Below are 17916 nucleotides of genomic sequence, written 5' to 3'. Positions count from 1 at the left end.
TAAAAACTCTTTGAGACTAGGGCTTCCTTAAGAAGGTGCAGCAAACCAGCAATTTGTTCTATATGGATTCAGGTATTCTTTTTTGCAAGCTACGATTTCATTATTTGTAAATTGAGTGTTGACCGTTTATGTTTTTTGGATTAAACTGTATAAAATCGTAATTTAGATTGGTTTTAATGATTCTTAGTTTCAGGATGTAAACTAATAAATTCTGATTGAAAGTTTTTGGATTATTGAAGCTAACTAATTTATTTTATATATATTTTAGAGGAAGCATCAAGAATGAGCAGTACAACATGTATTACCGATCTCACGGATGATAGTTTATCAGAAATCCTTAATCGAATTACTTGCAAGTCTACTTTCGTCTGCAAGTCAGTGTGCAAACGGTGGTTCAATCTTATTTCAAATCCTGATTTTGTCAGTGGCTTCATAGCTCACCAAAACCGCCACCAACCACCACCACCGGAGTTACTGTTCGGCAGCTTTGGGAATTTAACTCCCCAGGCCCAACCTGATTGTTTGCAGGCTAAGCCTTCCCTTAGTTTCTTGCCGTGTTTCGATCACGAGAAACCTGACAATGTTCAAATTGTGGGTTCCTGCAATGATTTATGCTTATGCCTTGATGTGGAGAAGTTGATATGTTATATTTGCAATCCTTTTACAAACCACTTTGCTGAACTCCCTCCTCTTCCTTCCAGACCGTTACTTGCCGGTTTCACATGTCAGCCTTACTATTGCTCTGCTGGTGCTATTAATTCCGAGTTTAAGTTTGAGGTGGTTGCTGTTTTTGATTACGGTCCAATTCTAAGTCGTCCTCACCTTAAACAAGCATTTCTCGCCAAATATTTTACATCGGAAAGCAAACAATGGTCCGATGCTGTTACGGGATTTATAGCAGCGGATGTGATAGTGAACGAGTCTTCGCTCATCTCTCCTGCTGTTCCTCACCGCAATAAAATGTACTGGCTCGTCAAAAATGGGATATTCTACTATTCAGCCTACAGGCGCAGGTGCTTTCGTTTTTTACCTAAAAGAACAACTTGGATGCACCTTGGTCTAGGTCGCGACTCATTGCGTTTATTTAAAGTCTACAAAACTCGGATGATAATTAAGGAAATTTATACTCTCAGAAAGTTTTCAATTATCCAAGTCGATTTAAGGAATATGAATATGCCTAATGATCTAAGGAATAGATCCATTACGCAAGGCAAATTTATTGGAAAGGTGATAGGCGTCTCTCCTAATGATCCGGACACTATCTATTTGAATATGGATAAGTGTTCTGTAGTTTCGTGCAATTTAAGAACCGATACTTGGAACAAGTATGATTGCGACACATCCAATCTCGGCATACACAATGTCGTTGTGCTTCCGGTTCCATATTGGCCAACTCCAATTCTTTCATTCCCATCTCATAATTAGTCTGATATAATCTTGATCTCATATTTAGTCTTTATGCAATCTTGATCTCATTTTTAGTCTTTATGCAATCTTGATCTCATTTTTAGTCTTTATGTTATCTTGATCTCATATTTAGTCTTATGTAATCTTGATTTCAATTTTACTATGCTTCAAACAATGAGCCAAGGTATTTTTTATTTTACAATTACATTTCTTGTCTGCTATAATAAAAATGTCTTATTTATGTTGACCGCTTCTGATTCTTAGGATCATATAAATCCTTCTCTAATCCAAGCCCCAGTGTATTCTTATGAAGGAAGCTTCATCTTGGAATGATACAAATCTCTTTTTTTTTTTCTTTAAGATTCGAGCAAGTTAATCGTCGGAGATGCATCTAGAAATATCAGCTAAGCTAGGCTGGCACCCCCTAAGCAACTCGACAAATGAAAAACTCATTAAATAAAGTTAGACAGAACAACTGGACGAAATTTATCAATAGTAATAGCATGCTCAATTTTAGGAATGAGAATCATTAAATTAGAATTAATGCCAGGAACAATCTCACCCGCGATAAAAAAATAATGGCGGATAGCCTTGATAAGATCAGGTTTAATGATATCCCAACACTCTTTGAAGAAGACACCAGTGAACCGTTAGGGCCTGGCGCACTAGAAGAATCCATTCCGAAGATAGTAGAACGAATTTCCTCATCTGTTGGAATAGCAACAAGCATGTCATTATTACCTTCAGAAATAATAGAAGGAATGCAATCTCGAATAAGCGAATCGTGACCAGAATTGTCATTCACAGCTGCATCTGAAAATAAATTTGCAAAGAAATTGGTGACATGGTTCTCAATGATAGTGGGATCATCAGTTAAAATACTATCAATTTCTAACATATGAATACCCGCAAGCGAAGGTTTTTTATTAGCAATGCCATGGAAAAAGAAGTGTTACGATCTCCAGCCTCGAGCCATTTTATACGACTTTTATCTTTAGCAAGAATCTCTTGTTGCAGCAAGTAACGATCTAAAACTGAATTCCTTTCCTGTAAATGAAGAGAAACAGAAAAGCCATTGCGACAAATATTATCTTGGACATCTTGAAGAACATTTTTTGCCTGCTAAATATTACCAAGGACTTGCCAATCCCAAGAATGAAGCTTGTACCTGAGAGACTTTTGCTTAATTTGTAAATTAATCATCGGATGAGGGTTAATAGTATTGGTGACCCAAACCTCCGTCACATAATCCTCTGAAGTTGAGAGCTCACGTAAATTCTGCCAAAGACGACGACAAGAATAGGCTAAAGCCTTAGCATAAACAAAAGTCACCCTATGATTAATATTTCTGAAGATAAAATCAATAGAGACACATTGATCCTGAGTATGACAATTCCAGGAAGAAATAAAATGAGGAGAAGCAAAAACCCAAATATTAGCAATAGGGCCAATGCTAGTAGTAACCAAATATAACCCAAGGGATCTCCAAAAGCCAAGAGGAATATTGGCTTGAATGGAAACTTTAGGTTCTGCAAGACAAAGAAAATTAATCTTGTGAAAAATGCATACGAAGAGTATTCGGATTACCGATGCCCCTGCAATTCCAATAAAGGCAATTCATAAATTGAGTTTATTTCGATGAACGCTTTGGAAGACTAGTAAGCAATTGCCTGCTTTTACTTTGCTTATTTTTCTTCTTGGAAGCTGTATGCCATCCTTGATTGGAGTCATCTGCAATTTCTGCCAAATCTGCCTAAGAATGGGAAGCATTATTAACTTGATGAATACTTTCATCACTGAGAGCATCATCAGGACCTGAGTTAGAAGCAACATTGAGCAGCTGATCTTCATAAGCTTGAGGACGAGTTTCAGAGATTTGTGAACTTTGGTTAACTCCGTTAATGTCCGTTGCAGCTGTAAAAATCATGTGCTCCCATAGGAACCTGGCGGTTGGTGATTGAATTATCCTGATTAGCATCCTTATCAGTGATATTTATAACACTTCTAGAATTAAGCTCTTTTTGAATGGTGTTAAGGGCTCTACGAATAGGAACTGTCGAAGTTGAAGGCTTCCTTTTCCAAACTTTCCATGAACGAGACCTCCCTCTCCAAGATTCTGAATCTTTTTTATGAGTGGTTGTTTCCCTTAATTCAGCAATAGGCAGGCTATCACGAAGAATATTGCGTCGACAATGAGAAGCTAAATGGCGAATTGAAGAACAGGTTGAGCAAATCTCTCTTCATTCTGTTGTCTAGTAACTTTTGGTTACTAATTACTAACATGTTCCCATCTGATTTTAGTTAGTGTTCAATATCATGAATTTGTTATTTACATAGTTTTCCTGGTTGTAATTTTCATTTCGTTGGGTGTTTGTGTCCGAACAATGCAGTTGAAGACAGAATCCTAGTGAGGTAGATTCATAACTTGAAACTTCCATTACTCCGGGGGACATGCCAGGTGTCTAATCCAAGTCATAGTGTATTGTTATTGGTTGACACAAGGTTTTTCAACTCAAGCATCATCAACTCTTCCATCACTTTTTTCCATCTTGCCTGTAAGTTTGTTCTAGGTTTGACGGTCTTTTTATTTTCTGTTATTATTCACGAGTGACTCACTTTCCGTGCTCGAACACATATTAGTGATGAGGTGTGTTTTCTCGTACAACATCAACAATACAACTGTGATGCTTCTTTTGGTCCTTTTGGAAACTATTTTTTTCTTATTTTTCTGCAGATGGCTAATTTTATTCTTTCGGATGAAGACTTGGATTACCCTACAAAGCTAGAGCGATTTGCTGAGATGAAATCACTGTTAAGTGTTTAACTAGGCCTTTCTTTCTTGTATTCAGTTTGTCAATACTATATTATGATAGCTCATTCAAAACATATCTCTAATCTGGCTTTACAGTCTTTAGTTGCTGTTGTTTTTCTCAATTTCTACGTTACATGAAACTTTCTGACAATTAGCCACCAATGAGTTCCACCCAAACCCATTTTAATCTCGACGCAATTTCCTCCAAGGTAAGTGTTTCCATAACTAATTCATGATCTGCATTATCTACATATTCAACTGTCTCTATTGGTGGTAATCCTTTCACATCTGTGTAAGCGTTTACCCTTCCTTCTACAAATTGATTAATCTCTGTGAGATTAGCAAAATCCATCACGCGAAAAGATGCTACTAGCTCATATGCCTCATCGGTGAATGCCGCTGTTTCGACTAGTACTTCAACTAATGATCCGCTTGAGGGGGCGTCACTTAAATCGCTATCGGAACCATAACCATCTCCATTTTCATCATTTGCTTGGTTGTTTTCAGGCTGGATTGGAGCATCTTGCTCTAGTTCAGGTTGTATATCAATTAGTGCCCATTCCCAAAAGTCATTTAAATCAATGGGGGGATCATTGACACTGCACTGTGTAGCCCCTACACAATTGATATGAGCAAACACTCAAAGTCTGAATATCAAGTCCAAAAAGGTAAGAACTAGAAAGAAATCATGGAAGGGATGCTTACTTAAGGTAGCAGAGTCAATTATTGTTCTGCTAATCACATCTCCAATCAGCATTAGTACTGCCTTGATCTTGATCACACTGCTTCCATTTGGTGTATACTGATATGAATTGAAGTTGCAGCGATAAAATGCAGAGTTAGAGGTAACTCTTGCAGCTACTGCTTGATATTTGTTCGGTCCGGATGTATTGATAATTGCTAAGTCCCTGGCTAGGAATCTGTCACCTGCCACTGCTGAAACAATTCGAGACAGCAATCACTACTCAAGGTCTCAAAACAGAAAAATGCGGAAACTTCTCAAATCTTACATTTCAGCATTTTACTTTCTGAAATCGCATCTATTAACTTCAAAACTATACATTTTTGTAAAAAGTATTATATCACTATTTCCCATTATACTTTTTATTTCCGTGCAACATGGCAAATGTCGAAATGGATTACAGCAAAACACAAGGTCATAAATTTAAAGTTTCAGATTTTCTTAATCATTCCTGAAACGGAAATGAAACATAAAATTTGACAAGGTTCGTGCAACATAGGGTCCCAAAACAACGAAATAATGCAAGAAACTAGTAGAAATCATGGTAAGAATGCTTACTCAAGGTAGCAGAATCAAAAGTTGGAAACCCATCAACAAAGCTTTTAGACCCTGTGATTACCGTTCTACTCATCCCATCTCCAATCAGCATGATATGAGCGAAAAGTGTATCCTGATATGAAATGTAGTTGCAGGTATCCATGTTTGTTAAGTCCCTGGCTAGGAATCTATCGCCTGCCGCAGCTGAAACAATTAGAGAAAACAATTACATCAATCACTACTTAAGGTCTCAAAATAGGAAAATTCTACATTGCACGAAAAAAATTCTCCACTATTACATTTCGGCGTTTTACTTTCCGAAATGCATCTATTAACTTCCAAACTTTATGTTTGTGACATCTTCTTGTAAAAAGTATTATTTCACCATTTCGCATTGTAGTGTTTTCATTTCCGTGCAACATAGGAAATGTTGAAATGGAGAAACAATAGTTCTTACAAGGTTATAAACATAAAGGTTTAGACTTTCAGAATCGTTTCTGAAACAGAAATAAACGCCAAAACATAAGATTCGATAAGGTTCCCCGCAACATAGGGTCCCAAAAAAAAAAAAAAACAAGAAATCATGCTAAGAAGCTTACTTAATGTAGCAGAAACAAAAGTTGAAAACCCATCAAGGAATTTTTTAGACCCTGTGATTACGGTTCTGCTCATCCCATCTCCAATCAGCATGATATTAGTCTTCTCTCTAGGTACATTCACCGTCTCATCATACACTCCCGCCTTGATCACAAATCTGTGCCTGCTTCCATTTGGTGCCATCTCTATAGCCTCACCAATCAAGCTACAATTACCACTCCCATCCAAAGCAACAACAATCATGCCTTGGATTGTGCATTCGCGGTAGAATTGGCGAAGGGAGTGAGCGAAAAGTGTGTCCTGATATGAACTGAAGTTGCAGCGGTAAAATGCGGAGTTAGAGGTAACCCTTGCAGCTACTGCTTGAAATTTATATGGCCCGGATGTATTGATGATTGTTAAGTCTCTGGCTAGGAATCTGTCACCTGCCACAGCTGAAACAATTCGAGAAAGATATTACAGCAATCACTACTCAAGGTCTCAGAACAGACAAATGCTATGTTGCACGGAAACTTCTCGAGTGCTACATTTCGGCGTTTTACTTTCCGAAATGCATCTATTAACTTCGAAACTTTATATTTGTCACATATTCTTGTAAAATGTCTTATTTCACCATTCCCCATTAATTATAGTGTTTTCATTTCGTGCAACATAGGAAATGTCGAAACAGGTTACAAATATAAAGTTTTAGACTTTCAGAATCATTTCTGAAACGGAAATGAAACGCCGAAACATAAGATTCGACAAGGTTCCGTGCAACATAGGGTCCCTAAACAAAGAAAACAATCTAAGAAACAAGAAATCATGCTAGAAATACTTACTTAAAGTAGCAGAATCAAAAGTTGAAAACCCATCAACAAAGTTTTTAGACCCTGTGATTATGGTTTTGCTCATCCCATCTCCAATCAGCATGATATTAGTCTTTTCTCTAGGTACATTTTCCGTCTCATTATACACTCCCGCCTTGATCTTGATCACAAATCTATGCCTGCTTCCATTTGGTGCCATCTTTATAGCCTCGCCAATCAAGCTACAATTACCACTCCCATCTCTAGCAACAACAATGTTAGGCCTAATATTAGAACCCATCCGTGGGTAAAACCTGCTTCTTGGAAACCACTTAACCAACTTCTTCCGTTCTTGAACAGTTTTTATATCCTCATCAGTTACACTCTCCATATATGTGATGATTGGCAAACAATTACCAATCATACCAGTGATCGGAGTAAACAAGTCTTGAATCTTGGACTTCAAATCTTTCTGATTCTTGAAATCAGAGAACCCGTCAATGCAAGTATGCTGATCAGTCATTGCTGCACTTAGCAGAGTCTTGAGATTAGATGCATAAAATGCATGAAGATCATCAGGTGCTTGTTCGAGTTCGTAACGGGTTTGATCCAACATCTCCAAACAATCTTTTAACGCAATCTTTTCTTGAGAAATCAAATCTTGAAAACCAAGAAGACCCGTAACATGTTTTCTTGCGGTGGCTACAGATTTCTCAGTTTCATTGATTGTAAATTCAAGAATGTGGCCAAAAGTTGCAGAATTCTTGGGAATTTGAATGGAAGATAGAGTATTGAAGCATAAAGAAGGGTATAAAGTTCTGGTACAGGCCATGTTGATGATATGATTTGGAGTAAATTCTTGTTTTTTTTCATTGGAAACAAGAGAGAAATGTTTTCTTGCCATCTCTGGATCATCAGGCGCTTGTTCCAGTTCGTACAGGGTTTGCTCCCACATCTCCATACAATTATTTAACGCAATTTTGTCTTGAGAAGCAAGAAGAGTAGTTAGTTCAAGAGAATTCTTGTTCTTGTACTGGAAACAAGAGAGAAGCCTTTAAGGGTTCAAGAAGATTATTATGAGTGTAAGTCTTTTTTTGGGTTTTTGTTGTTGAATTCTCTGAGTTCTTGAAAATCTTGAAGAAAGACACCAGTAGTGCATGGAGAAAAATATCCAATTAAACAGTTAATTTCGTTACGACTAAAAGGTCATCCCACTCCCTCAACTTGTATTTTAAGACCAACACTTCAAAATTTAATGTTTCTCGTTTATGTATTTTGACCCAACTAACTAATTTTTGTTCCACTGCACATTTAAACTAATTTTTTTTTCTATTTAAGCTCTTACACAAAATATTAATTTTAAAAAAGTATAAATATGTCCTCATATTTAAAATTAAGAGTGATGTCTTGTATATATTATAGTATAAAACTTCATTTAAGGTGTAATTTCTTTAAAATTCATGAACTTTAACGTATTATGCAATTTTAACATGAACTTTCGATTTTGGCAATTTTTTATAAGATTTTTTTTCAATTTTAAGGACCGAGCAACTTTCTTTTTAAAAAATATTGATCTGTACAACAAAATAACCACTGTTTCAACACCATATCAACATCTTTTAAATGAAAAATTTCTCGATATCTGGAATTAAAAAAAAAACAAAAGGCTAAATCATCAAATACGAAAAATTTCTCGATATTGAAACTCTAAAGTGACAAATATTATGGACCAAAAATAATTCTCAAATGCGACAGATATTATGAAACGGAGGGAGTGCCTTTTAAGTGCATGTTTGGTATGCAAATAAACAAATAAACATAAAAAATAAAACTAAATCTATTTTAAAATTCCTAAATTATACAATTTTGATTCATCAAGTCCGTCCTTTTCAAGTCTTTTAAATTTTCATTTTTTTATTTACTAATTCTTTAAGTGAATCTCATTTGGTTTATTGAGTTCTTTAACTTTCACCTTTTAATTCATTGGCAAATGGCTCATTTTATCCTCTGAGATCAGACCGACAAAATTAATAAATCCCTAAGGTCGAGGTTGGCTCACTTCACACTCTGTAGTTGTCCAAAACGACTAACATCACACTAATTTGTCTCTGCTAGTTTCTTCTGTCAAATGATAACATGGCACATAGAAAGAATGTTCAAAAAAATCCTTAATGTTTAAAATACTTACTAATTTTATACTTTCAATTTTTTTAACAATTTTCACCCTCTTCTTCATTTAAATATCAAATAATTAAAAAATATTTCAAATTAAAATATTTATTAAAATAATTAAAACACAATTAAACATTTTGAAACAAGATTAAACGCTTCAAAATCCAACTAATTAAATATAATTCATCCGCCCACCCCCAAACACCCGTCGAAAACCACATTTGCAATCTCCGGCAAAAAAAATCAACTAGAAAAAGTCACTGGAGAAGACGAACGGGACAAACCCATTCGTCTTCTCCGGGCTGTTCTTCTCCGGAGATGACGAACGGGTTCGTCCTATTTGTTTTCTCCGGTGAATTTTTATTATTTTTTTAATTTTTAAGTTTAAATTTTTAATTTTTAATTTAATTAAGCTTAAGCTTAACATTAATTGGTTTAAATAAATTTCAATTTATTTAATTGGATTTTGTAGCATTTAATTATGGTTCGAAGTCTTTAGTTGTGCTTTAATTATTTTAATTAATATTTTAACTTTAAGAATTTTTTAATTATTGATATTTCAATGAAGAGGAGGGTGAAAATTGTTAAAAAAAATTATAAATATAAAATTGGTAAGTATTTTAAATATTAAGGATGTTTTTGAACTTTGTCCATACATGCCACATCATCACTTGACAGAAAAACTGACAGAGTTAAATTTTTGGTGTGATATAAACCATTTTGGACGACATCAAGGATCAAAGTGAGCAGACTTCGACCTCAGAGTTTTATTTATTCTTTCGGTCCGACCTCAGAGGCTAAAATGAGCCTTTTGCCTAACTGATTAGATCCTTAAGTCGTCCAAAAAAGTGAAAGTTTAAAAATCTGAGAAAGTCAAATAGAAAATGAGGGACTAAATAAACTAAAATCGTATAGTTTAGGGCCTCCAAAATGAATTTAGCCAATAAACAACAAATAAATTAGAAAGCATACATAAACAATAGGTCATCCAGGAAATTAAAATAGTTCTATACAAACTGACTCCTTCAGGAAAAAAATTTAAGTAGCTTTTACATAAATCCTACAGGAAATTGTCAAGTTGTTGTTGAAGCTGTTGTATGGACGTCACATTAATAATGCTTTGTTCTTCAGGTGAGTACTCGGCTTTCACAAGTTTCTGCACTTGAATATGTGCTTCAACAATGTTTGTCCTGCATAGGTGCAACATATGTGGTGATACTTGAACTACCATAAAATTATGATCTTACTGTAAACATATTTAAAGAAAGCCACAACTCGTATGGGTTTGAGATTTGTAAAATTAGGCATAAGAACTCTTCAAACTTACTTTATTGGTTTGAAAAGTATTGTTCTTGTTGATTGGTTTTGCAGGTAAATCTTCATCTTCGCCATCACCGTTGGCAATTCTTGTAGAATGGCAGCATTTACCTGTTCCAGAAATGCGGTACAAGTTATCAGCTAAATACGGAAAAATACGACACTGTAATCTTAAACCCTAAACCATAAATTCCATGCATATAAGCACCCGTGAAAAGAATTTCGCAAACAAAGTCTTGTTGTCAGCCCTCCTAGTTTGAACAGGAAAGAAAGGTGTTATACAAGCGCTCAGCTTGTCTATCGGCTACATAAGCATTTTAAATCTTTACAAGAGAGGTACCACCAACAATTTGAACAGAAAAACAATGAATTTTGCATTTTGGAAGATCCTATTTAAATATAATTGTTTATGCTACTTTGCAAAATAAGCTATCTATGTAACGGCTTCCAAAAAGGATAAAATTGTTCACTTGTAAATAGAATCAGGCTCACAGATGAGACACTTGTACTACTTGATTTTAAAACTATTTAATTTTCAAGGGAAGTCCTTATGTGGAGGTTATGATTTCTCACAATTTATCAATATTCTGATTAACTAGTAAATAAAAGTATTCTAATATCCAATGGTTCATGTAGACGGTGAATTCTAAGATTCATGAACAAGATCAAGTCAAGTAACATACCTTCTGAACAAGTTCAGCCACCTTCTCCGGAGTAGCAAAGGCTTGATCCTTGAGGGGTTTGGCCATAATCGAGTCTGCTTTGTCACTATGAGTATTATATGATAGTGCAACTTTTACAGCTGTAACCTAAAATTACATGTTAAATAAGTCATGCTATATAATTGTAATACCAGAAAATAAGGGTACAAGAATAGACCAATAGACTGCTGAATTTGATACTATTTAAGAAGGCTTATCCCGGTATCACATATTTCTCTATCACATCCACAAAACAATTAATAAAAGGAGAAGGAGATGAGCTGGGGGACGGCCGAAAATGAAACTAATTTAGTTGATTCATTGAATTTATATCCAAAAAACTGAAATACTCTCTTGGCTCAATATGTACGTGGGATAGGATAAGTCGACTTATACACCGACTAATTGCAGGTTAAAAGGTTCAATCACATTGGCATCATTATGGTCTGTTATCACCGTAATCGGCCATTCATTAACTGCTTTCATGCTAATGTTATACATATTGGTAAAGACTCGAAAATAACAATATGGTTGTTCCTTTGTGATATGAAGGTCATAGATACATGTGCTAGAAATTTCTCTTTAACGCAAGCTTGGAAGAAGGCAGTGTACAATTGATAGCATTCCCACAACTCTTATAAAGCGATCGACTCTTGTGCACTTGAAATGCATTTTTTATTTACAGACCAAAAAAGTTCCTCATTTACCAAAAGCTGATGGATTTTATGCATATAGATTCGTACATACATAAGTTCTCCCCAAACTGGTAATCAGACAACAAACCTTGGTAACAAATGAAAGCATTGGATCCACGACCAGCTTAGTGACCGACATAATGAACTCCTCGCAAGTTGCTTTCAAACTTCTCTCCAGATCCTGCAAATAACAAAGATGCACAAAACTGTAACTAGGATATCCTACACTCGCACAAAATAGATTAACAATCCAAAATACCTTCTTGGCATCTACTTGACTTTCCAAAACTCGGGGAGATAAAGTCCTTGCTAGTGAAGATGATCTTGACCAATCAAATAAAGAGGCCTGACCTCTAAGTATACGTCTCAAGTGCTCCTGAAAATGAAAGTCAAACGATGAAATGTAATATTTGCACACTACCGTGCAATAAATGAGAATTAGGAACATCCAAAATAATATTTTCAAGGGGACTAACCAACAAATGAGAGAAGTCCAGTTCCTTGTATGTGACGGAAAATTCTATATCAAATGGAGCAATCTGAAAGATCAGAACTTGGGGTTAAAATAGTTGTGCTAGTTAATAAATAACTACCAAGACTGAAAAGTGGAAGAAAGAAATAACCTGCTCCCTTAAGATTAAAAGATGTTTGATGAGGAAGAGCTGCCCATCCATTGCTGTTGTTCTTTTTGCTATGAGTTTGCTTGCTTTCTGTAGCAAAGATTAATGAATAAAAGTAAAATGAGCAAGAAAATATTAATACAGTTACGACCTACCATAATATAAATGTTTAAAAGTTTAGCAACTTACTTGGATAGAAAGGGAGCAAACTTCTACAGCTTCCTGAAAGAATTAGCAATGCAAGAAAATATAAAAGGTCAACTTTTTGACAGCACAAGCAGATACAATTTTCTGAGAGTAAAAAATAAAAGTAAAAAGAGCAAGAGTGATTCTCTAATGGTTCAAACACCTGAGCTAAACCAGTGAAGACAGATGACTCTAGACAACGATACAGCTTTGAAAGGCATGTTACAGTCTTCTCCAAGGGTGGGTACCATGTTTTAATTGCTTCTGAAGTTTCTTCAACCTGCAGAATCAAATAATAGAACTTTAGACAAAAACAAGAACGCAAGATAAAGAAAATAATATTCCTATATGCAAACACGAAAATGACCCAGTGGTATGAGCTGGTAACCAGAGAGCCAGTTAGGTATATTATAACTTCTTTTACATACAACTTATGTTTGATTAATATAAAATTGCATGCATATCCAATATATGTGTAAGCTGTGTAGTAGCTCCATGAGGTTTCAGCATGACTTGTCGCAAGCATGTTCGGGAAGAATTGACAAGCAGAAATGGATGGTCACACTTGGGTCAAGTACATGTAACATAGAAAGAAAAACAACACCACTCAGTAAAGACCGTAAAGCTAGATTAGAGATATCGTTTTGAATCAGCTATTGTAATTTAGCATGCTCATAACATATGGAAAACTGAATACAAGAAAGAAAGGCCTAGTGAGACACTTTACAGAATTAGTATCTGATTTCATCTCAGCAGATCGCTCCAGCTTCATAGGGTAATCCAAGTCTTCATCAGAAGGAATAAAATTAGCTATCTGTAAAATATTAAGAAAAATATCAAGAACGAAAAAAATTACTTTCCAAAAGCAAGAAACAGAAGTATCGCAGTTGTATTGTCAACGTGGTATGAGAAAACACACCTCATCACTGATATGTGTTCGAGCACGGAAAGTCAGTCGCTCATGAATATCCGCTAAAATTCTTTCCAATGTAGGACGTAGCCCAGCCAATGACTCGCTCCTACTACTAAGCTGTTCTCCTAAGACTTCCACTTTGAGTATATCAACAAGTTCGCAAAGAAGATCGACATTTGTTTCATGAATTAGTTTTGGGCGCAGTGTATCATACAAGAAAGTAGACCTGAAATTATTCACAGGCATACATTGAAAATGAACTCAAGAACTCCCATAATTAAACTTGCACAGAAAATGAAGGATAGCGTTAGAAATGAATAAGCACGATAACAAAAAATGAAACCATCAAACCTAGAACAAACTTACAGAGGATCAACCAATGGAGCAAGGCCAGAAATATCCTCTGAAGATGGAAAAAAGTGATCAAAGAGTTGATGCTCGAGTTGACAAACCTGGAATTACAGTTGTGTCAACCAATAAGGGATGAAGGATCTAAATAATTCACAGTACCGATTACGGTAAATGTGGGATTAATGCTCAGTTGACGTGTAATGAACAAGCAAAAGCAAAATGGTCTAAAATTTAGCCTTCTTAACAACAACATACATACTAGGAAAAGAAAAAGAAATGCATCAACAATGAGCATCTTCTAGCATTAAAAGGATAAAATGCATAAAAGATAACACTCAGAGGAAGAAGAGATAATTTAAATGGGACTTGTGCAATTTCATCATAAATTATTTTAACCTTGATTCACCACATATTGGAAGGTTATACAAAAATTAAAAGAGGTATGAATCTTGTTTAAAGCCTTTTATTCTGGATATAGGCGCTGATATCTAAACTACAACCTTGACATAAATCACTAAATACATTCATTCTCCCTACCCTACTAAAATTGCAAGGATGAAAATTTTGCAAATGAAATTCCAATTGCGAGATTCATGCCACCCCATCTATATTTGCAAATGAGAAATGAAAAGATTGTGGAGCTACCTGCATTAAGTATGCACATCCAGATCTTGTTAATGATGCCAATGCCTCTTTCTTAGCATACTCGGATATTCGTTGCAATACTATGCCTTTTACCTAGATAGCACAAACAGATGAGATGTATTATAATAGCCAGTTGGTCTACACAATTATAACATACTAGAACCAAGCAGTCATGAACTCACCAAAGAAAGCCGCTGTTCACAGTAGAGTTTGTGGCATTCTGCAAGAATTTGAGCATATTCTTTTCTAGATGATCTCTTTTCAATTTCTTCGAGCACAGGCTTTAGCTGCAATATTTACTAGTTAGCGACATCTATAATACAGATATTAAATGAGAAACAAAACTCCGCTTTTAACATGATATAGAAAAACTCCTAGAATATACTAATCATTTAAATCATACTTCTTACATTTCCAACTAGTGATAATGTAGAATTCAACTTTTCACCATCATCATATGAAAACAAAGGAAGAGAAAAAACCAGCCATTACCTCATTTGCAGCTGCCTTGAATCGGACGTAGATAACAGATGCCTCAACACCCTCAGAAACGGAAGTCTTGTTGCTGCCAGTGCCCCGGATTGCTGCCTGGACCTGGAGTGTGAAACAAGAACAAAATGTCAAAGCAAAAACTTGCACATCAAATGCACAACATTATTTTTATGTTCACTAAAAGACTTCACCTGAGAAGATGCCGCTTTCAAAATAGAAAGTACATGAGACCGAATCATACCCAAGGCCCGAGACTGTAAACACGACAAATTCTCATAAATTTTTAAGTGGAACACATATCTTATACGTAAGTATTTCTGCTCACTCACTTATCATATTACTAGTCTCACTTACTTACCTGAAGTTGTCGAAATTTGAGCAAGTAAACACTAGATTCTGCATATTGTGGATTGGTCTCAACATACCTGAGATAGAGACAAAAATACAAAAACCATTAGTCATATGAAAGAAGTAAACTAAAGACAACACATGACATATAAGTTGCAGACATTTTTCAGGTTAATATAACATGTTTAAATCTGAATACAAATAATCAAATGACCATTCACTTACGATATGCACTCATCAAGCCGTTTGAGCAGTGGAAGAAAGTCTGCACTTCCAACATTCACTTTTGCAGAATAAAAATTTGTAGCAATCTGTACAGAAATGGACAATCAAATTATTTATTTCCATCAAAAAAATTAATACCACCAAAAATTGATGACAAAAATCAAAGAAGCAAGCAAATTGTACATCAAGCAAATTAAAAAGAAGGCATTGGACGCTAACCTAGCGCCGGGGAAAAATTAAGCATTCTGTTACTAACAGATATATGAATTGAAACGTGGTAAAGGACTAAATCCATAGCCACAATTGAAATGCATATGCATAGTCAACCGATCAACATTAAAAAGTTGTATCTAGTTTCCTAACTCAGAGGTAACTAAAAATGCAAGTTCATACAGTAAAGGTTACTTTAGTTCGCAAATCTTGTGGTTTACTCGAATGTGTATGAAGGTGATCAATGTGAAACTCCTAGAAATACAGCTGACTTCTAAGAAGCGGTGACAACTTCTAAGCATTTTATTCTTGTAAAACTTAGAAGAGGTTGGTCCTTTTAAAGTTAATAAAATATATATCCCAAAGAGAAAAGGCATACAATGAGATTGGAAATCTAGACAAGATAGCTTTCAAACCTTACATTCTCCAATTCATCAAAGTAGTGAAGCTTACTGCGAAGTGCGTCTGCAAATTCAATCAGTCTTTGCTTCTCTACTAACTGCATACAAAAATAATAAATGAGCCACCTGTATCAACCAATTTAAATATTTAAACTAGAGTTTAGACTGTCATTCAGAATGATTCAGAGGTATTATTATCAATTATCTTGGACAACATATTCAGAACTCTCATCATATAGCTTATGGCATCAGCACAAAGAAATAAACCTCAAGCTAGTCTTGAAAATTTGAGAAACAAAAGCAAATGTATGCAACAGCTACTAAACCATTGCACGTCCGCTACTAAACCATTGCATTGCACGTCCTTGATTCTATTGCAAGCAAATGACAAAAGAATCTCGAGCAAGATTAACATCAAGAATTTTTGTAGTTGGAGGATCAGGATATGTGAATTGTAGGATAAAGCAGAAGATGACTCCAACAAGAATCCAAAGAAACTAAAAAGAGAAAAGACAGAAACCAAACCAATCGATCACAGGCGTCATGAAGAGTCTTAGTCTTTGTAGCTACTGCTTGGTGTTGCAACTGTAAGTCGTTAAACAAATCCAGCGTTTCATCCACCTAAACGATCGATGTTCAATAGATTAAACTCACATAACATGTGTTTATGTGTATATAACACAGTTGCATAGATATTTATGAACCATAGTACAAATAAGAACTGAAAAATAACAAGAACATACTTGATGAAGTATATTATCACATGTCTGTATGCGGTGTGTCAATGTATTGACATAGTGCTGATACTTCTCCTCCATCTACACGAACAACAAAACCACGACCAAAAAAATTAAAAACATTACATAAGCTCCATAACTTGTACAACTGGCACTAAATAAACCATATCTCATCAAACTAACCTCCGATTTCATGGCCGATTCAAGATCTGTAAACCACTTGTAAAACTGCAAAAAACAATAAGTATGCTGATTATATACGATTAAAAGTTATAACGAAGGAGATTATTAAAAATAAAAGGAGAAATAGAGACTAACTTGATTTGTATTGACTAAAACGGCATCATTAGCTTGCGAATCAGCGAAAGCAGCGTCTATAGTCGGAACAGTCAAGCCACCATTGTCTTGCATTGAGATCATGTGAACTTGCTTCTATTAAAACACAATAAAACCAAATCAATTTTAGCAAATAATATCAGTTAACGGTCTATTTTTCCACAAACAAATGAGAGAAATCAAACCAGATTGGGAGGATATGGTCGCTCGGCGACGGCATGCGATAATGCTACAATCGCAGCTTGTTGTTGCTCCGATAGAGGAGTATTCTGCATCTCGAAAACATCCGAATATTTTTTTAAATAAAATCGAGTGAAAATGCATACAGATCAGACTCGTAATCTAAAATTCTGATAAGATCTAGAAGATTAAAGGAAATGAAACCTGTTCCCAAGTGGAAGCGAAATTGTATCCTCTAGAAATTGCTACTGATTTGTGGAGATTACTGGTAGGCGGAGGTGGCGGAGTAGCGCCCGCTTTGGCTGCCATTTTTTTGTTTGTGTTTAGGTCAATTTTAATTATTTGTTATCGATGAAGCTTTTGAATTGTTTTACAGAGATCAGCTCTTGCTGTTACTGCACTCTGTTTGTGTTCATATTATCCTGCACCGACGAAGAAGATGAAAGCAAGGAAATGTTCAATAGTGTTTGCTACGGTAGCTCAATTTTTTCCCCAAGTGAAATG

The 17916-nt window shown here is 35.4% G+C and overlaps 3 protein-coding genes and 1 long non-coding RNA gene across 5 annotated transcripts; 1 reads left to right on the top strand and 3 right to left on the bottom strand.

Moving 5' to 3' along the window:
* Positions 1-1612, top strand: LOC126667340 (uncharacterized). The gene is made up of 2 exons (XM_050360298.2): positions 1-72; positions 269-1612. Exons 1-2 carry the CDS (start codon positions 63-65, stop codon positions 1423-1425), a joined length of 1167 nt encoding a protein of 388 aa, XP_050216255.1. The 5' UTR covers positions 1-62; the 3' UTR covers positions 1426-1612.
* On the bottom strand, positions 1536-3040 carry LOC126667341 (uncharacterized). The gene is made up of 3 exons (XR_007638165.1): positions 2576-3040; positions 2314-2454; positions 1536-2220 (listed from the first exon to the last, which is right to left on the bottom strand). It is a non-coding gene; the product is annotated as an uncharacterized LOC126667341 (long non-coding RNA).
* Positions 3041-4240: 1200 nt separating this feature from the next.
* On the bottom strand, positions 4241-8088 carry LOC126667334 (pectinesterase 3-like). 2 transcript variants are annotated; one of them, XM_050360293.2, is made up of 5 exons: positions 6917-8088; positions 6098-6529; positions 5520-5702; positions 4925-5152; positions 4241-4834 (listed from the first exon to the last, which is right to left on the bottom strand). In XM_050360293.2, the coding sequence occupies exons 1-5, from the start codon at positions 7842-7844 to the stop codon at positions 4371-4373; spliced, it is 2235 nt and encodes a 744-aa protein (XP_050216250.1). In that variant the 5' UTR covers positions 7845-8088; the 3' UTR covers positions 4241-4370. The 2 variants fall into 2 exon arrangements, with proteins under 2 accessions (XP_050216250.1, XP_050216249.1); XM_050360292.2 differs by having other exon boundaries at positions 4925-5155; positions 6917-8087.
* Positions 8089-9986: 1898 nt separating this feature from the next.
* On the bottom strand, positions 9987-17882 carry LOC126668054 (conserved oligomeric Golgi complex subunit 3). The gene is made up of 25 exons (XM_050361270.2): positions 17617-17882; positions 17418-17501; positions 17215-17328; positions 17080-17124; positions 16903-16977; positions 16685-16780; positions 16180-16257; positions 15549-15634; positions 15334-15400; positions 15167-15229; positions 14976-15077; positions 14666-14770; positions 14484-14576; positions 13854-13939; positions 13494-13713; positions 13302-13388; positions 12738-12854; positions 12578-12610; positions 12392-12478; positions 12245-12307; positions 12028-12144; positions 11857-11949; positions 11056-11181; positions 10383-10483; positions 9987-10245 (listed from the first exon to the last, which is right to left on the bottom strand). The coding sequence occupies exons 1-25, from the start codon at positions 17719-17721 to the stop codon at positions 10116-10118; spliced, it is 2373 nt and encodes a 790-aa protein (XP_050217227.1). The 5' UTR covers positions 17722-17882; the 3' UTR covers positions 9987-10115.
* Positions 17883-17916: the final 34 nt, after the last annotated feature.

Source organism: Mercurialis annua, linkage group LG2, assembly GCF_937616625.2.
Source record: "Mercurialis annua linkage group LG2, ddMerAnnu1.2, whole genome shotgun sequence".
Taxonomy (NCBI): domain Eukaryota; kingdom Viridiplantae; phylum Streptophyta; class Magnoliopsida; order Malpighiales; family Euphorbiaceae; genus Mercurialis; species Mercurialis annua.
The sequence above is the reverse complement of the archived record's forward strand: the minus strand, read 5'-3'. Positions and strand labels throughout refer to the sequence as shown.